This window comes from Nymphalis io, chromosome 20 (assembly GCF_905147045.1).
Source record: "Nymphalis io chromosome 20, ilAglIoxx1.1, whole genome shotgun sequence".
Taxonomy (NCBI): Eukaryota; Metazoa; Arthropoda; class Insecta; order Lepidoptera; family Nymphalidae; genus Nymphalis; species Nymphalis io.
The window spans coordinates 10,845,580-10,873,143 of record NC_065907.1 but is presented as its reverse complement, the minus strand read 5'-3'; the positions used below and the strand labels follow the sequence as shown (position 1 = coordinate 10,873,143).

Genomic DNA, 27,564 nt, shown 5'->3' with positions numbered 1-27,564 from the left:
ATTTGCTTTGGACCTCCTCTGATATTTGTATAAATGTGTTTCAAAATGTGGCGGTTCTATCTCTGTACAAGGACGAGTACGATAATTTCCTATCTTCGGGGAAATTAAATTATTGAACTTTCGTGCTATCTATTTTTATAAAATTGTTCTTCTTTAAATTGCTTGTGTTTGTTCGTAATCTGATAATATTATCAAAACAGGTAGCGCCCAAATCATACATCATAAATTAATAACTAACGCGCAAAGAAGAAGTTATATACCTAAATAGAATAGAAAAACAAAACGTCAGGAAAAATATAATCAACAAATGCAATACAGCAGTGTACACAAGTGATTACAAGTCTTAAGCGTTGTAATGAGCAGCGACGAGAGCGGGTGTGGGGGGACAGGGGCTACATTATTAGCCCCCTGATCCAGTATAAATTACACCCACTGATCGGAAACGATAGCTGCGTATACAGGCGGAGATAGAGGAACAAAGTAGGCAATATTTTATTGTAAGTCAAAGTGATAAATAAAACAAAAATAAGAATTTTATTATTGAGTAATCTTAGGTAAGATTATTTATTTTCATTTGTCATATTAAAAATTTGACTTTGAAAATATTATTTTATTATTGATGAGATTAACCTATCGCGCAGTTAACATTATGCTAAAGTGGCTGCGCAAAGCAGATGCAAACAATTCCCTAACTAGTCACCCTTATTACCTTCAGGTACGAATTGACGATATCCTGTACACAGAGGGATTTGTCCCTGTAGAATTATTGAAAAAGAGCCAACGGTTCTCTACAATTACGGATATATATGCAAACAAACAAATTATCGAGTTGTCCTATAGCATTTGTACGATTTCTGCATATTTCTTTGTTTTGTGCAAAACTCGTATTTTTGATTAGCTCATTAATTTGATTGTAAAAATAAGAAGTTAAGGATTGACTATTTAACGTCCTGTATAAGCCAATCGCCGGCCCCTTTCAATCGAGCATATTTTCATAAATGCAAACATTCAGAAAGAATTTCCTTCGAAAGCTCATAAATATATCCCACTTTTACTACTCCCACTTTGATTGTGACAAACGATACTGTATCTTAATAATTAAATATAAAGTCTAAAATACTTTTCCACGCGTAAGTCAGAAGCGTTTTAAAACGGAGCAAAGGGCGAATTAAAGATTATTCCGATTCCCCAATAAATATTGGAACGAATTCGTTCCGAAATTGGAATCGAAGAATTGAAACTTATTTTGGACCCATTTCGTAGATGAGGTGTTTTTTCCTCGTTGAGTTATGGCGGGCGAGATTTGGAATCTACTTCGGACCCGTCGATGGCATAACCAATTTTTTATACGACTAATTGTGAAATGCTTTGCTAATGAATATTCATTCTCCGTAAATGGCTTTGTTTTTCAACTCTTTCTTTAGCCATACTTATCATAATTGGTTATTTAAGCCGAGTCGTACTTTCCTTGTTGCTGATCTGATGATATTAATGAAATTGAATTGTTAATCGATATAATAAGCTATACGCTTCATTAATTATATATAATTTAGCAGGTAATTATTTGGTATATAGTAATATAGTAGGTAATTATTTCGTACTCGTATGCTCAATATCAAAAAGTAGATATCTTGTTTATTACAGGCGCAATTTTAATTCGCCAAATGAAATTTGGTACATTAAATTTTGGTAAATTTGGTGGTAATCAAGCCTGAACCCTGAGGAAGGACTTAGGCCACTTTTTTAAACCAACACCTGTCCCCCGAACACGTGGGCGATAACTAGTTTACTATTAACCTGAGTTCAATTAAATTATTATTTAACCTGCATGAAAATCAATCAACGCTAACTTCACTACCTTCGTTTTTTTTTTTTTTATAGAATAGGAAGGCGGACGAGCATATGGGCCACCTGATGGTAAGTGGTCACCAACGCTCTTAGACATTGCCATTGTAAAAAATGTCAACCATCGCTTACATATCCAATGCGCCACCAACCTTGGGAACTAAGATTTTATGTCCCTTGTGCCTGTAATTACACTGGCTCACTCACCCTTCAAACCGGAACACAACAATATCAAGTATTGCTGTTTTGCGGTAGAATATCTGATGAGTGGGTGGTACCTACCCAGACGAGCTTGCACAAAGCCCTACGACCAGTAAAATTATCTATGTTATCTATGTAATATTTTATCGAGTATTATACCTTATTCATCAAGGTAAATTTTTCAAGAAATTTAATTAATCAATTAATTGGCAAAGTTAAATCTACATTCTTAAGTTATTATCAGGTATGATTGATGAACTTTTGGTCTTTACTAACCAAAAAGTTTAAATTCCGAAGTGACGTTCGTATTTTAGATAGCACCATAGAATAACTTATAGCATCATATTTTGGCATATATGGAATAAGTATGTATGATCATTGGTAAAACACAAATATTTATGAACATTCGGAAAACTAGTAGGTTGATCAAAAGGACTGTATGCAAAAATCTTGATAAAATAAGACTTCATATTCACTTTGATGTGGATTTCTTCTCTTCAAAACCACTGTTCTACGTATACATCTATCCTATATTATACCATGTCTAAGAAACTAACTTATTACAAAACATATATACTTACTTCAAAAAGTAAGTTTATAAAGATAGATCGAATCTAACAGTATTTCAGACTAACGATATCGCAAATACGAAAAACACCTTAAAATTGTACCGCTCTACAAACAAATGCTAAATCAGCAAAGCGCATACTCGCTAATCAAAAAATATATCCTCTGCTCCCATTAAAACCCCATCGAGGTCCATTTCCGACTCAACCGCAAGTTCTGAACACTTAGCGAGTGTAAATAAATTGGGTTAGAGTCTGGATGAATTAGTGTTGGTCGCGCGACCGCGGCGCCGTGAAGACGCGTGGCCGTGGGACGTATATCGTAAATCGCAATTTGCAGCGGCCAGAGATCGACGGGTTACTTTTGTGCAAACTTATTAATATTATAGAAGGCACAAAAAAAAAATTACTACCCGTACTGGAAAATATTCTAGTTCGGCGAAACCTTGAAGATTCCTTTAACGGAAATATCGGTGGTCATTATGTTTATTTACTAAAATCTTAATTTAAGATTTACTTAGTGTTATGGCTAATTTAACCTACTACTTACCACCCAGACAGTTTTACTCAAAAATTATTATATGATTTAACTGCAATAATTTGTATCGGGTATGTTTCGGTTTTAAAGGGGTAGGTGAGTAAAGGGCAGTGGGTAAAAAGTGGGTATGAGTATAATTAAAGGCTCAATTGACATACAATTTGGTTCCTATATGTGGTGAATTTAGTGATTAAAATTTCTTATACTGCCATGGGATCGCCTTTTAGCCAGTCATACCAACTCAAGTTAAAAAAAAAACTTACATTAAAGTATGTTTCGCTTTAAATTGTTAAAAGTCGAAAAGATCCAGGTTCGAACACAGCGGGAAGAGGACGCCGCTGCAAACCTGCTCCCCCGAAGAAGACTGGGGAGAAGAATGAGGCGCTATGCGCACCTTCTCCCTCCGCCGCAATAGGCGTCGCTGGGACTAGGGGGTTCTCAGTACCCTGGTAAACCCCATAGAGAATGGAGGCCTACATACGCAGGCCACCCGTCAGAGCGTCGCGGTAGCATGCGCAAGCGATCCCGTGGCGCTCCTCGTTATGACGGAAAGGGTACCGCTGGTTTTTTAGTGGGTATTCCGTTGTTCGGGGCGCACTCGGCGCCTCGGACATCGGCGAGCCCCACATACCCCCCCCCCCCCCCCCCCACTGTTCCCGTGGGGGAAACGCGTAATGCGTTTTTCCAGCGTAAAAAAAAAGGTTCGAACACAAGAATCTTAACAGAAACGGGTTTTAACCCAACCAACTGAATTTTCATCTGCTTAAATTGTTTATATAATTCGTCTCATGCTGGCCGGCTTAGGAACACAACATAAGGAATCCAGCATGTGTCGGATGAAACCTACTACATGTGTATCCAGCCCGCATAGGAGCAGCGTGGTGGCATTCCACCACTCTCAATACTCATCATAATAAGAGGAGGTCTTAGCCCAGCAGACATGGTAAATAAACAAAAAGCAACAGCCTGCTTATGTACGATACATAAATAGGTTGTTACTTAATTGTTGAATTTAATCTTCGAATTATTTTGAGATATTAAATGAAAGTAGTCAAATTTAATGTTAGCATTCAGATTTAATAAAATATATACTTGAACGTTCTATAACTTTGCTAGCTCTATACGATTGGCTCTCAACACTTCCCTGCACTTAGTTGTCCCAAGGCTTACAATATTGCTAATCGTCTCCAACCTTTTTGGCTCAAAAGTTTATTTAATGTGCCAATACTTTTAAATTTTATTTTTAACCCAAACAATAATTTTATAATTACTATTCCGATTATACCTTGGAATTACACGCCTTTCTGCTATATATCTATAAATATTTTATCATCAATCATTTATTCCTTCGTGTTACTAATGTTAATTTTCTAATTAAACCGTATTAACCAACAAAAATGTAGACTTAACGGCCTTATTAACGATTCGTAACAGCTGTTTAGTTAAACACTGATTTCTTCCGCTCTGTCATTATTCATTTGACATTACAAAGAATAAATCACCCGCCAAACAAAGTTTACAAGTAAACAAGGGACACTCTTGTTTAATAAATAAATAAAAAACATTGCTTGAAATCAATATACCTATATTTTTAATATTATGGTTTAAAAATAGAGCAATAATGTCAAAACGTATTTATATATAAATGAATGATAAACAACAATAACGTCAAGTTTCGAACAAAGTGATATAATCAGCATTCAACTCGGAACAACAATTATAAAGTAAGCAAATTAACGATTCAACCCAATTGAACAATGTTTAGTCACAAACGACCGAACAACAAACTGTTGTTACACTCAACAATACAACAGTTGTAATTTGCGGACGCTTAGTTTTCGTAACTGACAGTTCAGTAATTTCCTCGCTAATTGATAAGAAATTGGTGAAACGGATATTAAGTTGAGTCATGTTTGGTGTAGTTTGTTTCTAATATATTTTAAATCATATTCACCTGCTTGATACAAATCAAATCAAATGTATTCTATTCAAGTAAGCTTTGCAATAAAGTGATTTTGAAACGGCACTATTTTTACTCTAACACCTTTTCGAGAAGGACTTACCACTCTTGCGAGGAGAAATAACGTTGTATGTTATTACTTCTTCGTTATAAGACGTTTAACAACCAAAAAGCAATACCGAGTATTGCTGTATGTGTATTATAATGTTTTATTTTTTATTTAATGTGGGTAGGTTTGCATAGGTCAGTAAGTGTGTTTCATTAGGCACGTTATTTCATTATATATATCATATTTGAATAATAAATAACGATAAAGAAGTATATATATTTTATATCAATTACAAAATAAACTCTCTGTAAAATCTGCTTATTTCACTTCTATTATAAAAAAAATTAACATAATAAAAATATATTCCTACAAAATATATGCCTATATGAAATTTAGCACTTGTAATAAATAAAAAACAAATGCAATATCGGCGGCTGTTAGCATTCGTTATCACATTAACATCATTACTCATCTATAAATAATGAAAAATTTCAAAGTTTTTTAATCGCGAGCCGATGTTTTCTTATACGGTGGGGAGTTGGATATTTATTGTTTTTCATTTACCGATACCTGCGGAATGGGGGCGGGATTCGGATCATTCGCTCCTATGAAATGAACGCTTAGGTAGCTTTCAGTTAGTATGTAGTGATGTCAGTTTTCATATCGATAAATAGTTTTAATAGATATATATAATTTTGTTTCCTATAATAATGATATTTGATTCAGAATTATTTTAAGATTAGGTATATCAAAACAAAGTCCTTTTTCTCAGCCTTTTGCCGTCCACTGCTGGACGAAAGCCTCCCCCATAGAACGCCAACCATCCCGATCTTGGGCAGTCCGCATCCATCCCGAACCTGCCACCTTTTTTAAATCGTCGGCCCATCTTGTCACAGGGCGTCCTACACTACGTTTGCCTAAGCGTGGTCTCCACTCCAACACGTGTCGGCTCCATCGGCCATCAATGCGCCTGGAGACATGACCAGCCCACTTCCACTTCAGCGAGCTAATTCTAAGCGCGATGTCGGTGACTTTAGTTCTCTGGCGAATGTCCTCATTTCGGATTCTATCTGCCAGAGAAACCCCAAGCATCGCGCGTTCCATTGCTCGCTGAGCGACCCTAAATTGGTGGACCAGTCCTACGGTAAGTGTCCACGTTTCGGCACCGTAAGTCATTACAGGTAGGACGCACTGATTGAAGACCCTGGTCTTAAGCGACTGTGGGATCGACGATTCAAAAATATGACGTAACCTCCCGAATGCCGCCCAGCCCAAACGTATTCTTCTTTTAGCCTCCTTCTCAAAGTTGTGCCGGCCAAGTTGTATAGTTTGGCCCAGGTAGATATATTCCTGCACAACTTCAAGTGGAGAGCCATTTACGACCACTGGTCTCGGGGATACATGACGGTTTGCCATAATTTTGGTCTTTTCAATGTTCATCCCGAGACCTACTTGTCTTGAAGAATCGCTCAGGCTGTTTAGCATCTCTTCCAAATCCTGCAGAGTCTCCGCCATGATGACAATGTCGTCGGCAAATCGCAGATGTGTAATGTGTTGGCCATTTATATTAATGCCGCGTCCGTTCCAATCGAGCGTCTTGAAGACGTCCTCCAATGCATTGGTAAAGAGTTTCGGTGATATTACATCTCCCTGTCTTACCCCGCGATGCAATTGGATTGGTCTTGTGCTCTGATCTTGTACTTGGACGGTCATGGTTGCGGCTTCGTACAAACACTTTACCACCTGGACATACCGACAGTCAATTAGGCATCTCTGCATGGATTCCAGAACAGCCCAGGTCTCGATGGTATCGAAGGCTTTTTCGTAGTCCACAAACGCTAGGCATAGAGGCTGATTATATTCCTCGGTCTTCTGTATTATTTGCCTTAGTGTGTGTATGTGGTCTACGGTACTGAAGCCTTTTCGAAACCCAGCCTGCTCCACGGGTTGGAAGTCATCGAATTTTCGGGCAAGACGATTCGTGATTACCCTCGAAAACAATTTGTAAACATGGCTTAAAAGTGAAATGGGGCGGTAGTTTTTCAGAAGAGCTTTATCGCCCTTCTTGAAAAACAGCACCACCACACTTCTGCTCCATGTCTTCCGTGTTATACCATTGTGGAGGACGGAATTAAAAATGTTAGCCAGCTCTCTCAGAACTGGTGTGCCTCCTGCTTTGAGAAGCTCTGAGGTAATTCCGTCATCTCCTGGAGCCTTTTTGTTTCCAAGTTGCCCGAGAGCAATCCTAATCTCGCCCAAATCGATGTCGGGAAGATCGTCTGATAGATGGCGTGTTAGTCTGGCTCGTGGGTCATCCGCACTGTGGGACTCAGGTGGAGGTACTCGTGATGAGTATAAATCGCCATAGTACTTTTCGACTTCAGCTAGAATCTCTGGTTTTGAGGTGACGGTTGTGCCTTGTATGGTTCTGAGTTTTGTCAGGTGACAACAGGAGGTATGTGACTTTGCAAAAACCTTTGAGCCCCTATTGAGTGCTATAGCATCTTCAATATTCCGGGTATTCGCTCGTCTTGTGTCACGCCTTATTAGTTTTTTAACCTTCCTGTTAAGTGCCTGACACTCAGATGGCGTCATGTTCTGCTGTTCTCGTCTCCTCGTCATCTCGTTCAGAGTTTCGCCTGAGAGCTTCGACTTACGTCCATTGCTCTTTTGTCGAAAGTAATTCTGGCCTACCTCGCGGATGACACGCACCAGACCATTGGTGGCGTCGTCAATGCCCTGCCTGGTTTCCAACATGGCAAATCGGTTCTGTAGTTCCAGCTGGAAGCTTTCGCAACCAGCTTCGACCTGAGGCAGAGTTGGTCTAAGAGTCGACTTCATTAACCGCGATCGTTCTATTTTAGTGTTAATATTCAGGGTGCCTCTTACCAGGCGGTGATCACTTCCAGTGTTTACCCTGTTGATCACGGAGACATCCCTAAATATTTGGCGCTTATTGGATAAAATGAAGTCGATCTCATTCATCGCTATGTTATCGGGGCTTCGCCAGGTCCACTTCCTTTGGGGCTTTTTCTGGAAAAATGAATTCATCAGAAATAATCGCTGAGCCTCGAGGAAGTTTACCAGCATTTGTCCCCGATGATTTCTGCGCCCATAGCCGAATTTTCCTACCCTCGATTCACCATCTTCTTGTACTCCCACTTTGGCATTGAAGTCACCCATAACAATTGTGTAGAAGGTATTGGTACGAGACATAGCTTTCACTATGTCTTCGTACATGGCTTCGACCTCTTCGTCAGTGTATGTAGACGTTGGGGCATACACTTGTATAACCTTCAAGGCATACCTCTCGGTTATCTTTAAGACAAGGTATGCCACCCTCGCCGACACACTGCCAACCTCCACGACATTGCATCTGAGTGACTTGTGGATCAAAAAGCCGACGCCACCTTGGGATGGTTGGTGTCCTTCTCGGAAGTAGAGTAAGTGACCGGCATCTAGTGTCATCGTGTCCTCGCCCTGTCTTCGGACTTCTGATAGACCTACTATATCCCAGTTAATACGACTTAACTCTACTTCCAATTCTGTCAGATGTTCGTCCAGCCGCAGAGAGCGTCCATTATACGTGGCCAGAAACAGTCGCCGTTTGTGGTACCTTGCCGTAGCCCGGGGATTCTTAGCACCCCCCATCGCACCGTTACCATGGCCGGTACCGTGGCCAGGAATAGTGTGATTACCGGGAATTGGGGGCCGTGAATTTTTGTCGTCGCTCATAGGGGGGTTTTTGCCTTAGTCACCACGCTTGGCAGGCGGGTTGGTGACCGCAGTGGCTGGACATCTTTCACTAATAGCGCTGCTGCCCGCTATCAGGATTTGCATTTTCGGATTCCAGCATTTGTGTGGTTATACCGCCACGATTTCGGTCGCCAGAGCCTCGTTCGTTGATTAGCAGGATGTACCACGAGCAGGTGAGGTTGACGATAGAGAGCCTAGGTTGTTATCAGCTCCCCTTATATCCCATATATATAAATAGGTTGTTACTTAATTGTTGAATTTAATCTTCGAATTATTTTGAGATATTAAATGAAAGTAGTCAAATTTAATGTTAGCATTCAGATTTAATAAAATATATACTTGAACGTTCTATAACTTTGCTAGCTCTATACGATTGGCTCTCAACACTTCCCTGCACTTAGTTGTCCCAAGGCTTACAATATTGCTAATCGTCTCCAACCTTTTTGGCTCAAAAGTTTATTTAATGTGCCAATACTTTTAAATTTTATTTTTAACCCAAACAATAATTTTATAATTACTATTCCGATTATACCTTGGAATTACACGCCTTTCTGCTATATATCTATAAATATTTTATCATCAATCATTTATTCCTTCGTGTTACTAATGTTAATTTTCTAATTAAACCGTATTAACCAACAAAAATGTAGACTTAACGGCCTTATTAACGATTCGTAACAGCTGTTTAGTTAAACACTGATTTCTTCCGCTCTGTCATTATTCATTTGACATTACAAAGAATAAATCACCCGCCAAACAAAGTTTACAAGTAAACAAGGGACACTCTTGTTTAATAAATAAATAAAAAACATTGCTTGAAATCAATATACCTATATTTTTAATATTATGGTTTAAAAATAGAGCAATAATGTCAAAACGTATTTATATATAAATGAATGATAAACAACAATAACGTCAAGTTTCGAACAAAGTGATATAATCAGCATTCAACTCGGAACAACAATTATAAAGTAAGCAAATTAACGATTCAACCCAATTGAACAATGTTTAGTCACAAACGACCGAACAACAAACTGTTGTTACACTCAACAATACAACAGTTGTAATTTGCGGACGCTTAGTTTTCGTAACTGACAGTTCAGTAATTTCCTCGCTAATTGATAAGAAATTGGTGAAACGGATATTAAGTTGAGTCATGTTTGGTGTAGTTTGTTTCTAATATATTTTAAATCATATTCACCTGCTTGATACAAATCAAATCAAATGTATTCTATTCAAGTAAGCTTTGCAATAAAGTGATTTTGAAACGGCACTATTTTTACTCTAACACCTTTTCGAGAAGGACTTACCACTCTTGCGAGGAGAAATAACGTTGTATGTTATTACTTCTTCGTTATAAGACGTTTAACAACCAAAAAGCAATACCGAGTATTGCTGTATGTGTATTATAATGTTTTATTTTTTATTTAATGTGGGTAGGTTTGCATAGGTCAGTAAGTGTGTTTCATTAGGCACGTTATTTCATTATATATATCATATTTGAATAATAAATAACGATAAAGAAGTATATATATTTTATATCAATTACAAAATAAACTCTCTGTAAAATCTGCTTATTTCACTTCTATTATAAAAAAAATTAACATAATAAAAATATATTCCTACAAAATATATGCCTATATGAAATTTAGCACTTGTAATAAATAAAAAACAAATGCAATATCGGCGGCTGTTAGCATTCGTTATCACATTAACATCATTACTCATCTATAAATAATGAAAAATTTCAAAGTTTTTTAATCGCGAGCCGATGTTTTCTTATACGGTGGGGAGTTGGATATTTATTGTTTTTCATTTACCGATACCTGCGGAATGGGGGCGGGATTCGGATCATTCGCTCCTATGAAATGAACGCTTAGGTAGCTTTCAGTTAGTATGTAGTGATGTCAGTTTTCATATCGATAAATAGTTTTAATAGATATATATAATTTTGTTTCCTATAATAATGATATTTGATTCAGAATTATTTTAAGATTAGGTATATCAAAACAAAGTCCTTTTTCGCATCTGTCATATTATTATTCGCTTGCTTATTCTAAACAACCTATATACACAACACATTTTGACGAAACAATGACCATAATTAAATTTGGTTCAGCAATGTTTTACAGATATAATACATAAATATGTTTTGAGTAATTTTAGTTAATTTGTCATGTTTTTTAACGATATCTTATAAATATTTTGTGTACCTAATGTTTTTATAAATAAATAAAAAAAAAATAAAGCCTTTCTAAATAATAAATATTATTAAGAAACGTATCGACACGGTGAATGCCTAGGCCGCGATGTCCGTTCGTTAATTGTGCAAGTTTTCCAATATCCGGGCACCTGCGCCGCGAGCGCCACTCTCCCCCAAACCTATTTATTGTTTAAACACGGCTCTAGATGTTGGCGCGTTACTATTGAATTGACCAATAACTTTATTAATTACGACCTTCCGACCTGTTTCCGCGAATTCTTTACTGAAACAGCGGACTTGATATTATAACATTTAATTATTATTTTTATATGTGAAACCACACAAGCCAGTGTAATTACATGTAGTAATTACGTGTACAGAAGTTAGAACATCTTAGATCAAGTGGCTAATGAATGAAGTGATTAATAATTTTGCCATTGTTTATGGGTGAAAATGAACACTTACTATTGGGTGGCTCATTTGAGTCTATAACGAAGCGAAGAGTCGAAGCGATTGTAGTGGTACCAAACAATGTTGGTAAGCCGATTTTAGAAACGTTCAAATTATATGCAAATTACTGTATGTCGAAACATTGGTATGTCACGTGATCAACTATTATCCAATTGAAAATGACGTATCTATAACGTATTCCAACAGCAGGAGCAGTAATGACAAATAAACGACTTTGACAGTTAATTAACATGATATCATTGGTTGAGATCTTGCATAATTTATGGATTCCTGAAAAAAATGATGTTTTGAATGTCGGCGAAGTAGTTATCAAAACTTAAAGGATATAAGAGAATACGTGGAAGTATTCACTTTTTAAAAAAATGTGATTAAAAAGAACGTTAAATCGCGTAAAATATGTAAATCTATGGTAAATTTTGTACGGGTTTCATATATATTAGGTCTTTATATATGAAATTGGCGTTTTGTACGGGAGGAATATAAAGTGATTTTTTTTTGTAAAATATATTTAATTAATCAAAGTATGCACCGTTGTTATCTATGCACCAATTAATTACCTTTCCATCTCAAAGGTAGTTAATTGATCCCTTTACTAAATAAACCATGGGGGCGAGAATCAATAAACTCTTTGAAGGCGGTTTGGACTGCCGCATCGGAGTTGAATTTTTTTCCTTGTAAGAAGTTGTCCAAATTCCGGAAAAAATGTTAATATGTTGGAGCAAGGTACTCTCCGGGAGTACGGTGGATGTCGCAGACATTCCAATTGAGCTCATCTAACTTAGTGGTTGTTTGTTGTGCAGTGTGTGGTCTTGCGTTGTCGTGAAGCAGCAGTGGCCTAGAGCGATTGACCAATCTCCGTTGTTTAGCAGCTAGTTCTTCCTTCATGGTTTGCAGTTGCTGACAATAGATAACTGCCGTAATCGTTTGGCCAGATTTTAGAAAGCTGTAGTGAACGACACCGGCGCTAGTCCACCAAACACTCACAAGTAACTTTTTCTGAGTCAATTTTCGTTTAGGGCAGGATTTGGCTGGGTCTCCAGGGTTCAGCCATTGCGACGAGCGCTTCCGATTATCGTACAGTATCCACTTTTTATCACAAGTAATGATTCGATTTAAAATCCTTTCATTGTTGTGTCGGTTGAGCAAAGTAACACAGCAGTCAACGCGTGTTTGCAAGTTCGGTTCACTCGATTCATGGGGTGCCCATCGTTCAAGTTCTTTTACTTTCCCGATTTGCTTCAAGTGGATTAATACACTTTTATCACTTACCCCAAAGGCTGCAGCTATCTCTGAAGTGCTTTGTGATGGATCCGTTTCCACAATAGCCTTTAATTCTTCATTTTCCACTTTGGTCTCCGGCCGTCCACGGGGTTGGTTCTGAAGGTCTAAATTTCCAGAAACCAAAAACGTAAAGTGCTTTAATGACTGTTTTCAAAACTCAAATGTATCAGTTAAATGAATTTATAAATTTGAATTTGGAATTCTTAACCAAAGAGGAGATATTTCAGACCAACTGCTACTGTTAGACACACTGTTAGACAAATGATTTCTTTGAGAAACGATTTTGACATTTTTTCGTCAGTTATTTCGTTTATCTGTTCATTTGTTAATGCTTCCTATTAAACCGCATATTGATAGGTGATGACGTACTTTTATGAATAATATTAAATCACTTTAAAATAAACTGTAACAACGCGCTTTAGTATCCGATATAATTTTCAAAATAAATCTTTGAAATCACAATAAAATCAAGAATCTTATAAATAAAAGTTGAAACATTTAGCGTATTCAAAATTCGGAGACGTATCTTTTATTATTTCATAGGCGTGTTCTGCAAATAGTTATTTTACAGCTGGGTGCGTTTGTCTTGACACTTTATTCGTGATAAAGTTCAGTAAATAACTGTCTTAATATGAAGTAAAAATGTAGAGTTTTCTCAGTTGCCGAAACTGTTTTCCAACTTCCTTTTCATATGGGAACGCCTTCTATACGCAATCGTATAGGATCTAAGAAATAATTGTGGTATTATAATATTAATAATTTATTATACTATATACGTCCCTTCATAGAAATATCGCACACTTTTTCCACAATAAATTCGTTACTTCTACTATGCTAATCTTGATGAAGCAAGAAGTCTTTAAACAAGTGTGTGGTTGGTATCAACAGACACAGTAGTGGACAGAGTCAGTAACATTACCACCGAATATAATTTTCTCCACACTTACATATTCTCTCATTTAATTTACAAACCGATATTGATTGTAATAAGTTTGTTTCATGATTCGCGATAAAAAGTATCTTCTTTAAGAGCGTGACCGTGAAAGATATTATGGAAAATATATCACAATAAATAGCCTTGCTGTTTATAAAATGGCAACTCGGAACGATCAACTTCCATTAATAATATCAAAGTCCATTTCATTAGGAATGTTTGTTCGCGTTAAATCGTGTGAAACGATTTCATTTGCCATCATAACTTAATTATATCTCTTTGCGGGCCCTCTGACGTCACCCTCCCTGAGCCCCTTCGAGCTACGCTGATTTAATTCCAGTTTGTTTAGTTTTAAGTAAGTGTACGCCATACAGCGATGATTAAAACTAAATAGGGTAGAAAATTTTAAGGTTTTAATGTATTGGGTCCATGTGATATTTTATGGGGATGCGAGTAATATAGTGGAATTAAATTTTGACTTAGTTTTGTTTATTAATTAAAATCGAGTTTGGTGTGAGTCGAGATCTCAAGCTATCTGAATATCGCAGGTGCAAATTAAATTCATACTCGGTACTGAAGAAAGCTCAAAAATATGTATTTGTCGAAAAACAATTCAACTACATATATGCCCTGTTCGCATAACAGAGGCGTGGTGGTATAAGGTGCAAAGTTAGGTTTTCAGAGCAGGAGACTGTTTATATGCATTAACATACTCTATCTAATTCGTCAGACGTTTATCGTTCTATGAGAACTGTATTATAGTGAAAAGCGTTTAATAAATTATTAATTGTATCAGAAATTTTAAATCAATTAATTTCCACGCTTTTTTTATAAATAAAATTAATTAAAACATGGCTTTATCTTAATAATAATAATAATTTATATTTTATAAGTATTTATTGTACACCACAAATATATTTACAAATAAGCATTTCGAGATGCAAAGTAAGGCGGGGTCTTATAGCTAAATAGAGATCTCTTACAGGGGGGGACCAATTCTACTGATAAATGAGTGCGTATAGTTTTTTAAATTATTATTTTATTTTAAAGAACAACTACCAACTGAGGTTTTTGACAGTTTTTTTTCTAATCGAATCTATATACCAAACAAATTGTCAATATTCAAATATATTGTTTTTTACTTGTAGAAAGTTTACTCTTTAAGCAAATTAAATAGAATATGATTTAATTTAGTAAAATTTCGAATAGTGTTATATGTATATCTTATTGTTACTATTTACTATGTTAGTCGGATATTGTAATTAAAAATACAATTCTTCAAATCTTTGATAGTGTTGTCTTTTATTAAATAAATCATGGAAGCGTAATTTCATAAAGTTTATCAGTAACTTCTGCACGTCCGCACTCTACCGCGGATGAAAATCATCTGAGCGCTACAAAAACACGTGGGTCGCTTCACGAGGGAGGGCGGGGTTACATCGCTGCGATCACGAATCACAAACAGGTTACATTCGCGGTCTCTCTCGCACAGTGATATGTCTCCCTTTAAAACGTAGATTGGCGTAGTCGATTCCTCATATCGGTGAAGTTGATTTTTTATCGTTCCAAGTTTGGACGCTCGCGGATATTGTATTGAAAAGTATTAACATGTTTCAATTTTATTTCTCATGCTTTAGAATGGAAATATTACATTTTTATTATTGAAACTATTTAAATATACCGTACCGTAACCGTAACAGCCTGTGAATGTCCCACTGCTGGGCTAAAGGCCTCCTCTCCTCTTTTTGAGGAGAAGGTTTGGAGCTTATTCCACCACGCTGCTCCAGTGCGGGTTGGTGGAATACACATGTGGCAGAACTTCAGTGAAATTAGACACATGCAGGTTTCCTCACGATGTTTTCCTTCACCGTAAAGCACGAGATGAATTATAATCACAAATTAAGCACATGAAAATTCAGTGGTGCTTGCCCAGGTTTGAACCCACGATCATCGGTTAAGATTCACGCGTTATTACCACTGGGCCATCTCGGCTCATTTCAATTCATTCTTATGAGACTCACCGAACATTTAAATATAATCTGAGAATAATTGAAAAATGAGAATTTCTTTTTTATATTCATTGGAAGCAGATTTAGTACATTACATGCAATAAGAAAAGATTCTCAACCGATACGAACTGTTTTTTTAAATATAATTAATGACAGAATGTTCATTTAAAGTTGCAAGTTAATATTGACGACTCCGATAACATCATATAAGTTATTCAATACAGTTTAGCCATTTTTTTGTGAATTTCTAATTGCGATTTCAATCGCCTCAAAATAAGCTGGTTAAGTTAGTTAGTTAACATGACACGTCTGTGAGGCCAGCCAGCATTTATAATTATTAAAGGTATAGATAATCATAGTAGGTTACATAAATACTTGATATATAATAATTTGTATTTTATTTAATTAATAGAAAGACTAGGTAGACTAGCAAATAATCCACGGGATGGTATGTGGTCACCGTCGCCTATAGACACGGGCCTTTTAAGAAATATCAACTAATCCTTACATCGATAGTTAATCCGCCACCAACCTTGGGACCCCAGATGTTACGTCCCATGTGCCAGTAGTTACCCTGGCTCACTCACCCTTCCGGAACACAACAATAAGTATTGCTATTTTGCGGTATAAAATGTGAGCTGGCACAAAACCTTACCATCAAGCAGCCTAGCACCATCTAGAACCTTCCAATGCCTAGTTATAAGTACGAGCATATGTATGCGTTCGTGTATTTCCAAATAACTTAGAATAATAAAAACATAACTATATATTAAAATAGAGCAAAGCTTCGATCTTATCATACAGTACCTACCTGTAAGTATATATAATATATCACAGACAACTTTGCTTCTTACTGCCTTGCAATAAAAGCTATCTTATTAATCAAAACGTCGATACAAATACAATAGACATTCGATGTAAAGGTGCACTAATTGCCGCGGGATGAATGGTGCACCGCTGAGAGCCGGTATGGCGTTACTACGGGCGTGTAAACAGCTTGAGCGATTTACATAATCTAAAGTTAGTTTCAGGGTAGACATGTGTAATGTTTAACCATAACCGACTATATTCTACAGTTTTTTTAACAGCTGATATTGTCTAATACAAGTGAGTACCTACTGTTATTCACGTGTGTTCTGGGATGATGAGAAAAATTGACACTTGTCTTACCATCAGGGTGACAGTTAGATTGACAATGACATATTTAGTTACCGAATGGAATTTGAAACGTATTATCGGCATATAATCTTTATTATAAGAATTCGTATATGAATCCCTTTGTTCGTGTAATGTATGGAATTCGTCAAAAAAACAAACAAGTGAGACAAAATTCGAGGGTGTTTTCTAATAGCCATTGAGCTGTTCGTATTAATAATATTTGTTATATTGTAAGACAATTAAAAGTAATTAAAAGTCGTCATTCTCGAAGTATTTGTTTGCAAATCTCGATTTGCTTACATACTGATTTTGTTTGTTATGAATTCTTGTCACCAATCCACGTGGTTATGATATGTACAGTAGCTATTTTACATTTTGATTTGTAAACAGGTACCGTATTGAAGTCTTCAATAAAAATAGTACTAATGTAAGTGAAGTAAACTTAAGCTAATATTATCAGCTTTAAAAACATAAAACCTCTGTCACTGTGACAACAGCTCGAGATTAGTTCCGCGTGTACACAGGACTCGCAATGCGACGTCCGGTCGTCGGTCGTCGGTCGACAACAATGTTTTGTGTCGGCTTCATTGAGCCGGTTACTTGTATTGAGAACTTCAATACAAGTGACCGGCTCTCGTCTCGACGAAATCAGCGGAAATGATTTTTTAACCCTCGGCTAAGTTATATTTATTTAGAAAAAGTGTATATGTCCCTTTATTTTATTTGAATTTGTTTAAAAAAATATATTTCACCTTTATACAGTAAATTATATGTGCAATATATTTACCCAACTACGACGAAACACAATTGAGGAATATAATATCATCAGTCTGTGCAGTTATGTATGTCCTTATCATCTTTGACAATATCTAACGAGGTGACGTCAGTTTCTTCTTAGATTCTTGCGTGACAAAGTCCCGCGTGTGATATTTAATTCAGTATAGTAACGGCCTGTGAATGTCCCACTGGGCTAAAGCCTCCTCTCCCTTTTTGAGGAGAAGGTATGGAGCTTATTGCTCCACCGAATTTTCAGGTGCTTAATTTGTGATTATAATTCATCTCGTGCTTTACGGTGAAGGAAAACATCGTGTGGAGGGTGAAGGAAACCTGCATGTGTCTAATTTCACTGAAATTTTGCCACATGTGTGTTCAAATTCCGTATGGCTGATATGATTAGTATAAGCAATAAATAAGACACATAATTGACAAAAAAAATATTCAAGCAAGCTCTTATAAGCAAATTTTGTGTCGTCACTTTATAAGATTAATTTGAAGTTAATAAACTATAACATCTTAAATCCCGTTGTGAGCAGTGCTTGCCGCGTTTGAGGAGTGTTGTTTAATTTTTCAAAACCAGTGTCTTAAGGAGCACTCATCATTAGATGATATTGATGACATTGCTCGTATGTGTTCCAAAAAAATCCGTTGCGGTTAGAATTTGTATGATATAATTCTTTATAACAAATTTTATAAATAGATTATAAAAATAAATATTGATTAGAATAATCAAAATTAAACTCGAGCCGCATTAAAAACAATATAGGAGCTACATAATATTAAAATATTAACCTCACTAGATCTGAATTTATCGACAATTTTACAATCTTGATTCTTATCAAATTAATTTAACGCTCAATTTGAATCTCCATAATAAAACGACCCTCAACATTTATATTACGCATTTTATAAATATGATTTCAATGCATTATTGTTATCTAAAACGCCGCCATTTTGTTTGGGGGAATATTTAGTTGGTCATTAAGGATTAAAAAACGTTTAGAATTGACTCTATTGTGGGGATGTTTTAACCGTCTGTATGAAACGAATCCGTCTGTGGTATTATTAAATATGTCATCGGCATTTATAATGTGTGTAACAATTATTATTTGAGTAATATGTTTTCAAGGAAATTTAATTTTAAAGAATATGTAGGTAGAGTTTATGAATCATTGCAGTCTTACCAGTAACCTATTATACTAAAAGTATATACCATAGATTATTTTCTAAGTAAATTCAAATTTTTCATTAGCACAACCTACTTGTGCTACCCAGTAAGTTTTGAATTTAATAAAATATAAAAAATCCTAATCAATCATAATTTGATTTTTACTTTAGGTACCTAATTAATATTACTGTAACGGGTTTTGTCAAACAGTAAGTAATAAAAAAATGTTTAAGCATCGCAGGTACCTATAGCTGCTCGTCCATACTGATGTACTTAGTACTTAAGTGTTTGTCATTAGAATATTTTTTTATCAGTTATCTCGCTCCGTACCTACTCACGTGCTTATTATAGTCTAAATAATTTGCTAAGTACTATGATGTATCGCATACAGGAACCCTCGGGCAGATGGCGAGTTAATGCTCTGGGTGTTTTATTTCCTTACATCGAGTGTCAATTAATAAAATATTTGTCACATAAATTATCGCGACAAATAGATCCTTCCGGTATTTAGAAAGCAACATTAAATAAACTGCTCTATTCAGTTTGGGACTTATTATTCGGTACAATAGTACGGAGCGGCGGGAGGGACGGGTGCCGGGGGGAGGGGAGCGGCACCGCAAAAACTGCACCCGACTTAATTATAAAGAGACAAGAAGCGCCATTAAATAGCGATTCGTTAAATCTACGCTCTCGTGTTAACACTACGAGTAGTGTGTCTCTCTCACGCGTATGCGCGACCGAGCGAGACGACGACAGTTTCCGTGTCGGAGCTGCGAATGGGCGGCGACTCGGATATAAGGTTTAGATTGACTGGGCGTTCTCTATTCAACGTTTTTTTTGTTTGCTCCCGTCCGTGAAGCTTTTCATTTGGTGTCGGTCCGCGCACGCGGCCGCTTGGCAGACGGCCTTCGATATTCAAATCGAGTCGTGACAGACGTTTTGAGAGATATCAATGTGTGCGCGTAACGTGATACTACTTTGAACATTACGTGTGATATAGACTATGTTTTAAACTAACCTGCCAGTGTTTGTGAACTTTAAAATGTCGGAACTTCGTGGTTCGCCGCCTCTTTCTAGGGCTCTGGAGGGTGGATTCGGGGCTCCGTTGGCCGCGCTGAGCTCCCTGGCGGAGGCGCCTCCTCCGGCTCCCAATCCTCACGGGATAGACCATATATTATCCCGGCCGTCGGTAGGATCGAATATGGGCACTGGTTTGTTGACCCCGAGGTTGTCGCTGGCGGCGGCGGCGGCAGGGATGGCGCACTATTTGCAACATAAGCCGCTTTACTGGCCAGGGTTCCAGGGCCTGGTGTCGAACCCCATGGCGTGGAGGGAGAGACTGCAATCGAGTAAGTGTTAACATTCATTAGTATTTACAATACAACAGATGAGTGAAAATTGTATCGCTTATAAAAGACATCAACGAATTCGTTGCCCAATATTTTGTTGCGCTGTACCAATATTTCTAACATTGATATTTTGTTCATCTCTTTACGTTGTGATTGTATAATCGTAATTTTCATGAGTGTTATCGTTGCACTACATGAATCGATAAATTCATATTATATTATATTACACTTACCTACACGGCGCACCTACACTGCTAACTAAAATGATCTCTATTCATTTAAGTTTGTGTTGTTTTTATACTGTCGCTTGTCAATCAATCAAAACATTCAATTATGTATTCAGCCTTGTCTGTAAAAATATTTTGGTTTATTAATATTATAATTACAAAGATTTTTAATTCTGTAATTAAATGTAACGGTGATTAATTCTGTTTAATATTTTAATTGAACATTTACATAAAAACATAACTTTAAAAGCAGAAATTACTGGATTTTATTGCGAGCACTTGACAAAAAAAAAATAGTTTACGTCATTTTGTTGTTAAAGTGAGTACACAAGGTTCTGGTAAATTGTTTTTTGTATTTTGTTATTAAGTAAATATGTATCTAGATCTAACAACTAACAGGCTGTTACTGTATCTAGATCCAGAGGCGGGGCTCTAAAAAGCCCAAAATATTTTTAAACTTCTTTCCTAATGTTTATTTTTTTTTATACATTGACATATCGATATTTTTCTATCTCCTCAGACTTACAAGTCCGTATTTTATTAAAGTCTATTTTATTAGTTCCTTCACTTACAAATTTGATGTTAATTTATACACTCATTTTCAATCGGCTTATTGTTGAACATTATATGTTGAAATCGACAAAGGTATATAATAACATTGAATATATATACTAATGTTCTGTCTTCTCTTAACCTAAACCTTTTTATACAACTTAGTAAGCTCTTCGAAAAATAATTTTATTAGTTGTAGATACATAATATACAATTCAATACATCATTTATTTACATGCATAATGACATGGGTACTTAATTACTATTAAAAATAAACAAATAGATATTTAATAATATTTGTAATATTTGATACATTGCTTTATTATATAATATTAATCAAGCGTCATAAAAAAGAATTTTTATTCGACTGACGAAAACCAAATCATAAATCACTAAAATTAGATTAATTTTAATAAAAAACGAAAAATCGGCAATTGATTTTAAATGTAGGTAATCTTGTATTAAATTAAAATATATTTTTATATAGTTTAAAATTGTAATTAATCTAATGTCGCGTCGGTCGCGTCGGTCGCGTCGGTCGCGTTACGACCGCTTCCGTCACCCGTGTCCGTCGGGCCTACATATAGAGTGCCGTCTGATAATGCACATGCATTAAACATATGAGACGCAATATTCTATGGTTGACGTTTGGAGGACTAGATTATGCTTCTTACAATGAAAATGTCTATAGGCTTTTCTAAAATAAGCAGAGCAATGTTTATTATTTATGATATAAGATAGTATATATATATATATATTATAAACATATTCATTATATTATTGGTATTCGTTGATGTTCCTACAGGACACATAGATATAATTGTATATGATTAATACATGGATTTCTTTATTGTTTAAAAGAACTGCTGAGTTTGTTGCCTGTTCTTCACCGGTGGTAGCTTTTATTAAAATATACTAGATATATAGAGCCTACTTGAATAAAGTATATTTTGACTTTGTGATTGCAATATTTCATTTATTTTATATAAATAAATAAGGAAGATGAAAATTTTCTTAAACTTAAATACAAATTCTTGCTATTGATAGTCGTTTCTTCATGTCACATAAGATGAAATGATTACCTTAGTATGTTATAATTGGAACCTACAACGTTTATTCGAAATTAATAACAATTGAAAACAAATAAATAAATACTTATATTTTTCACATAAATAAAATAACAAATTAAAATGCAGGCCGTCAATTTATTTTGAAAAATATCTAGTCATACAAAACGTATAACAAACACCGTCTACTATAATTAGTGTATATTTAAATTTAAAGCGTAAAATGATTATAGAAATTTTAATTAAAGTTATTTCCTAACATGTTTCTATAAAATGTATATATGTACTAAAAAAATATAATAATTATTCCATAAAGACGAAATAAGCAAATACTCATACATTTACATATTTACATGCATAATTAAATTATAAATTATATTTTAATATTTTTATTTAAATTGGATAATGTTATCATAATACTTTATTAAACGGAACATTATCTCTATATTAAAACAAGATATATTATTTTAAAGCTTGTAGCTTCTGGAAGTTTCATAGCGCCAATGTTTAATCGCAATCGGATTATTAATATAATAAATGCGAATGCACTCTGTATGTTTGTTACTCCATTACGAGTAAACGACTGCCGATTATAATTAAATTTAACATATAAGTAGCCTGAGACCTGGATAAGGAAACAGGACATGAGAATCAGGAATATGAGAAAAAAAATGATTTATAATAATAAATAATAAATAACTTTATTTACCAAAAGATACAAAGACAAAATTAAGGTACAAAACCATAAAAAAGAGTTAACAATATGATATTTGATAATTTGGTGATAAGGTCGTAGTCTCAGCTAGGCTGCTTTTCAGTCTACGCCTTGTACATACATATGCTGCCAACACAAACGTTACATTTAGTGTAGTAAAAGGTAAAAGAATATAACATTTCTTAAATAATAAAAGTTAATACAATTTTATAATACGCCCAATAGCCTAAAATAAAAAACATGCATGCATGCAAGCATTACTAAAACAGAGAGTTTTTTTTTGTTTAAATTCTAGGTAAAGCAAAATATTTCATATTGAATAAAAAAAAAAATAATATTTAAAATGTATAAGCAAATAGAGATATATTTGAGGCGTGGTAGTTGATTAAAAACAAAAAAAGTTTTGTTAAATCGATGTAATAATTTTTGCGTATTGATATGTTCGTCTGGACATGGTCCTGTAGGTTTTTTTTGTTAAAAGTAGCCGGAAGGGCAAATTGACCACCTGATGTTAAGTGGTCACCAACGCCGCCAATAGATATTGGCGTTGTAAGAAATATTAACCATTCCTTAGATCGCCAATGCGCCACCAACCTTTTGAACTAATATCTTATGTCTCTTGTGTTCTAGTTACATAGCCCCACAAACCGGAACGCAACGATAAGTATTGCTGTTTAGCGGTAGAATATCTGATGAGTGGGTGGTACCTTCCCAGACGGAACAAACAACACAAAGCTTCATATCAAATAGAATCCTGATACGATAATCCTAACCGAAGATCTACTACGGATTATTTCGAGTCTACTATTATATATATATAAATGTTATAACCACTCACTTCGACTCTTTTCTTGTTGTAGTCTGGAGTTTAATAATATTAATAACTAGTATCTCCCTGTGGCATTGCCCGCGTGTGAGTGTGTGTGTTTTTTGCATCCCCTGACTATGCAAAATGTTATGATGAGTTTGAAAATGTTTGAATTTTAAGAAAATTTTCATCTTCCTTATATAAAATAAATTAAATATTGCAATCAAAAAGTCAAAATATACTTTATTCAAGTAGGTTCTATATATATAGTTGAGTAGTTACGAAGTGAAAGCGTAACAAACAAACAAACTCTCTTTCGCATTAATAATATTAGTAAGGACAATAAAATATGCGTTAATACGTATGTACATAGCACAGTATCATAAAAGTAGCATCCACGTTTAAGTTACTTTTAATTATAACTTAATATCATTTAAACAAAGAAGCGTTCCACTTTAATTATTTTACGATTGTTAATTAAAATGAAATTAATATGCTTGAATTTTTTATGATCACTTTAGCTACTTGGTAGCCTACTTATGTTGGCTTTTGTTTTGCTAAGAAGCGAAGTACTTGATTGTAATATACACATGTAGCCTGTAAATGGGTAAAGTTTCATTTCCTTTTGAGGAGAAGGTTCGACTGTTTCGATTAACAATAAAATCAAAATACATTTTACTCAAGTACCTATTCCCAAGCACTAAATCGTCATTTAACAAGATTAAAATAAATCGAAAGATATATAGACTCCGAGAAGAAGCGATAACAAACTCGGTAGTCCTTTTCCGACGTTTAAATTACACTAATGGATATACTTTTAGAATTATTTAATAGACCATTACAAATTAACCTACGGGCTGTAACAAAGGAAGTTGCTATCACATGTCACTTAATGGACTTCTTGATAATATTTCAAAATGACTTGTTTATTGAAAATGTTTCATCGTATGAAACTAGGGTCTTGTAAAGTTTATGTGTAAATATCAAGTAAGAAGCAGCCTGCAATATCACATTTACGTTGAATTTAATATAATTTATCTTATTATAATCTATATGTAGATGCATTATACTTACTTATTCATATAATCGACGTAAACGCTCAGAACGTAAAACAGCGGCTCGAAAAAGAAAAGGCTCTGACTGGAGAGGAAATTTTCATTATCATAAACAGCTAGGAAGCGGATTTCTTAATTCCCAAGGTGTGCTATAGTCCGTGAACCCACTAATTGTATAATGGCTGCCTTAATGGCCTAGTTACTATATATAAGGCCGTAGAACCCGAGGTCCTGGTTTCAAACCCCAGGTCGGACCAATGAAAAGCGATTGAGTTTTTCTGTTGAAGTCTGTTGAAAGTTGGAAATGTGTGCAATCCCGAACCTCTTAAAGAACGTAAAGTCATTGGTACTGTGCCTGAACTCTTTACGGTTGTGCTGAGGGAAAAAAGAGATCATCTGTGCTTGGGCACACACTTGTGCACTATAATATGTCCTGCGCAGTTGGTAAATCGAAATCAGTCAGGAGGTCATCAATTGTATAAAACCCATATACAACAAGAGCAATAACATAAACAAATATCGAAACGATAAATACCATCCCAACAATGACAACACTCCTAAAATCTTACAAGTTGTATTAAGTAATTTAAATCAGTCGATAAGTCCATCGTTCGTAGATTTGCAATAAGAAACGTTATATTAATACAATTGTTATATCATTGTATAATATACTACTAAAGTATATTACATGTTAAACAAATGCGAACATACAATAGAGCCGTCCCACTGGACACACGCCAGAATAAAAATACGAATATTATGTTATTAATATTGTAAATGGGTTTCGAACTCACTTACAATAGCTGATGGAAAAGTCTTGGAGAAATGTCAAGAAATGTTATTATTCACGGGGGTAAAGAAATAACGTTTGTTTACATAGTCTTTACTATATAACATATACTCCTATAAATGAACGAATGTACAGTCATGTCCGCTTGGAATTCTGACAAATGATACCAACAGCATTTCTTCATTGTATTCATTCTTCATAAAAAAAGTTTGATATTACACAAACAAAAATGAGTTTTGTATTAGACTACGGACGGAACTTTATTATGAGAATTGAATTGAGATATTTTTCATTTTGTTTTTAGAGTCTATTTAAATAAAGCATATTTTAATTTGACTTAATTATCGTAAAACAGTACACTTTGTTTTGACGAAAACGCCCGATTTGAATACTAATCATAATGTACATGAAATTAAATCTAATTTTGTTTACTAGTTAAATTACCTAGACAAGTTTTTGTCACTTTAAACTATACAATTGCATTTAAATATAACGTTAGTTAATAGCAAAAAAACATTTATAATTTTTCTTGTCTATCCTGTTGACCGTTGAGGATTTCCTTCATTTGGATCCAATCCTGGGTGTAGTTAAAATAAAAAATGCATTGTCATCGCAACTCGACCAACATGTAAAATTTCAACTCGGTAGGAACAGGAAGCGGTTCTAATTCTTCTAGTTTGACCTTGAACTAACAAACGAGCATTGCAAGTTGAATAAAAGCCTGTAAAAAATAAAATCAACGGACAATGCATCGTCACTTATACTTTTCATATATTGCACATAATGGCACTAAGTGTGGTCAAAACTTCTCAATCGGTTGAGAGTTTTAAATTTAGCTGTAAGATTTTATGTAATTTTATATCCTCGAACCAAAGGTTCATCATATTTATCAACAAATGTTAACTAGTAACTTGCCCTGCCACCTTTAAGTCATTCTTTAATAATTATTTATTGCAGATAATATTACAATATACCTTTATAAAATACGACCGGGTATGAGCTTCATAATTCTCGCAAAACGAATTACAAAGTCGGTAAGGTTATTTAGTTTTTCTAATTAATTAATATCTATTGATTCCTCGTATCTCCCCGAGGCTATCTGAATATTACAATATTACAGCCGTAATGCGTGTAATCTCGCGTAATCTCCCACTCGGCTGATAGCTTCACGCTAATTACATTCGCTGAATAATATAGTGTTATCAGTTCTATTCCCGGCTCAGATACATCGCGGAACAGGTGCTCTGTATGTCTGTTTGTTTAACGATACTACGAGTACGTTAAAGCAATATCGATTTCAATCGATAAGTATTGCGCTCTTGTGTCACTGAATTGTTTATTAGTTACAATTTTTATTACGTATACATTATTTTATTTAAAATATATTTTTCACCCCCTATTGATTCGAAGGCTTGGAGCTCATTCCACAATGCTGCTTTAATGTTATAAATGCAGGTTTTCCTACCACTCGATCATAAAATCTAAATAGACTATTCAAGAATGATTTTAGAAGAATTTTTGTATCGCCAAATAAGGTGAGTAATTATGATGTACAGCTTCTGCCGGTTCCAGGAGTAAACCCGCCGAAAACGTCTGCAGTTATTTCACTAGCAGTCATATACCAACTAAATATATATTTATCTCGCATAAAAATCTCCACAGAGCTACTAATCCAATACTTATCCCATGTATATAATATTGTATAAAATATTTGCGTTATATACTGATTAATTTGATCTCGGTTCCATGCTTTGATAATTTTACAAACTAATATTTTTTATACCTGTCGCGCTATTCTGTCAGAAATTATTTGATATAATATGTAAAAAGTGCATATCAACCATAAGGGAATATCTACTGATTTCCATCAATTTACGATCGGGATAAACGAAAACATATTAATAAAACGATGCTTTAAGTAATGTAATATAACTAGCTTAATAAGGCAATGTATTTATCACGGTTGGATAGAAAATTTAATTAGCCATATTACAGCTTAAACGCGAGCTGATAACAATGTGATAACGCGTCGATACATCGCAATAGCTTTATATCAAACAATTATATTATATTGTGTGGGCCGCG

The 27,564-nt window shown here is 35.0% G+C and overlaps 1 protein-coding gene across 1 annotated transcript in view; it reads left to right on the top strand.

Annotated features, from left to right (window-relative positions):
- The first annotated feature begins 19,958 nt into the window (after nucleotides 1-19,958).
- The window catches only part of LOC126776628 (homeobox protein Nkx-6.2-like), a 50,432-nt gene continuing 42,826 nt past the window's right edge, over nucleotides 19,959-27,564 (top strand). Inside the window, exon 1 of the mRNA XM_050499279.1 lies at nucleotides 19,959-20,265. Within this exon, the coding sequence (XP_050355236.1) occupies nucleotides 19,959-20,265 (307 nt within the window). The remainder of the gene's footprint in view (nucleotides 20,266-27,564) is intronic.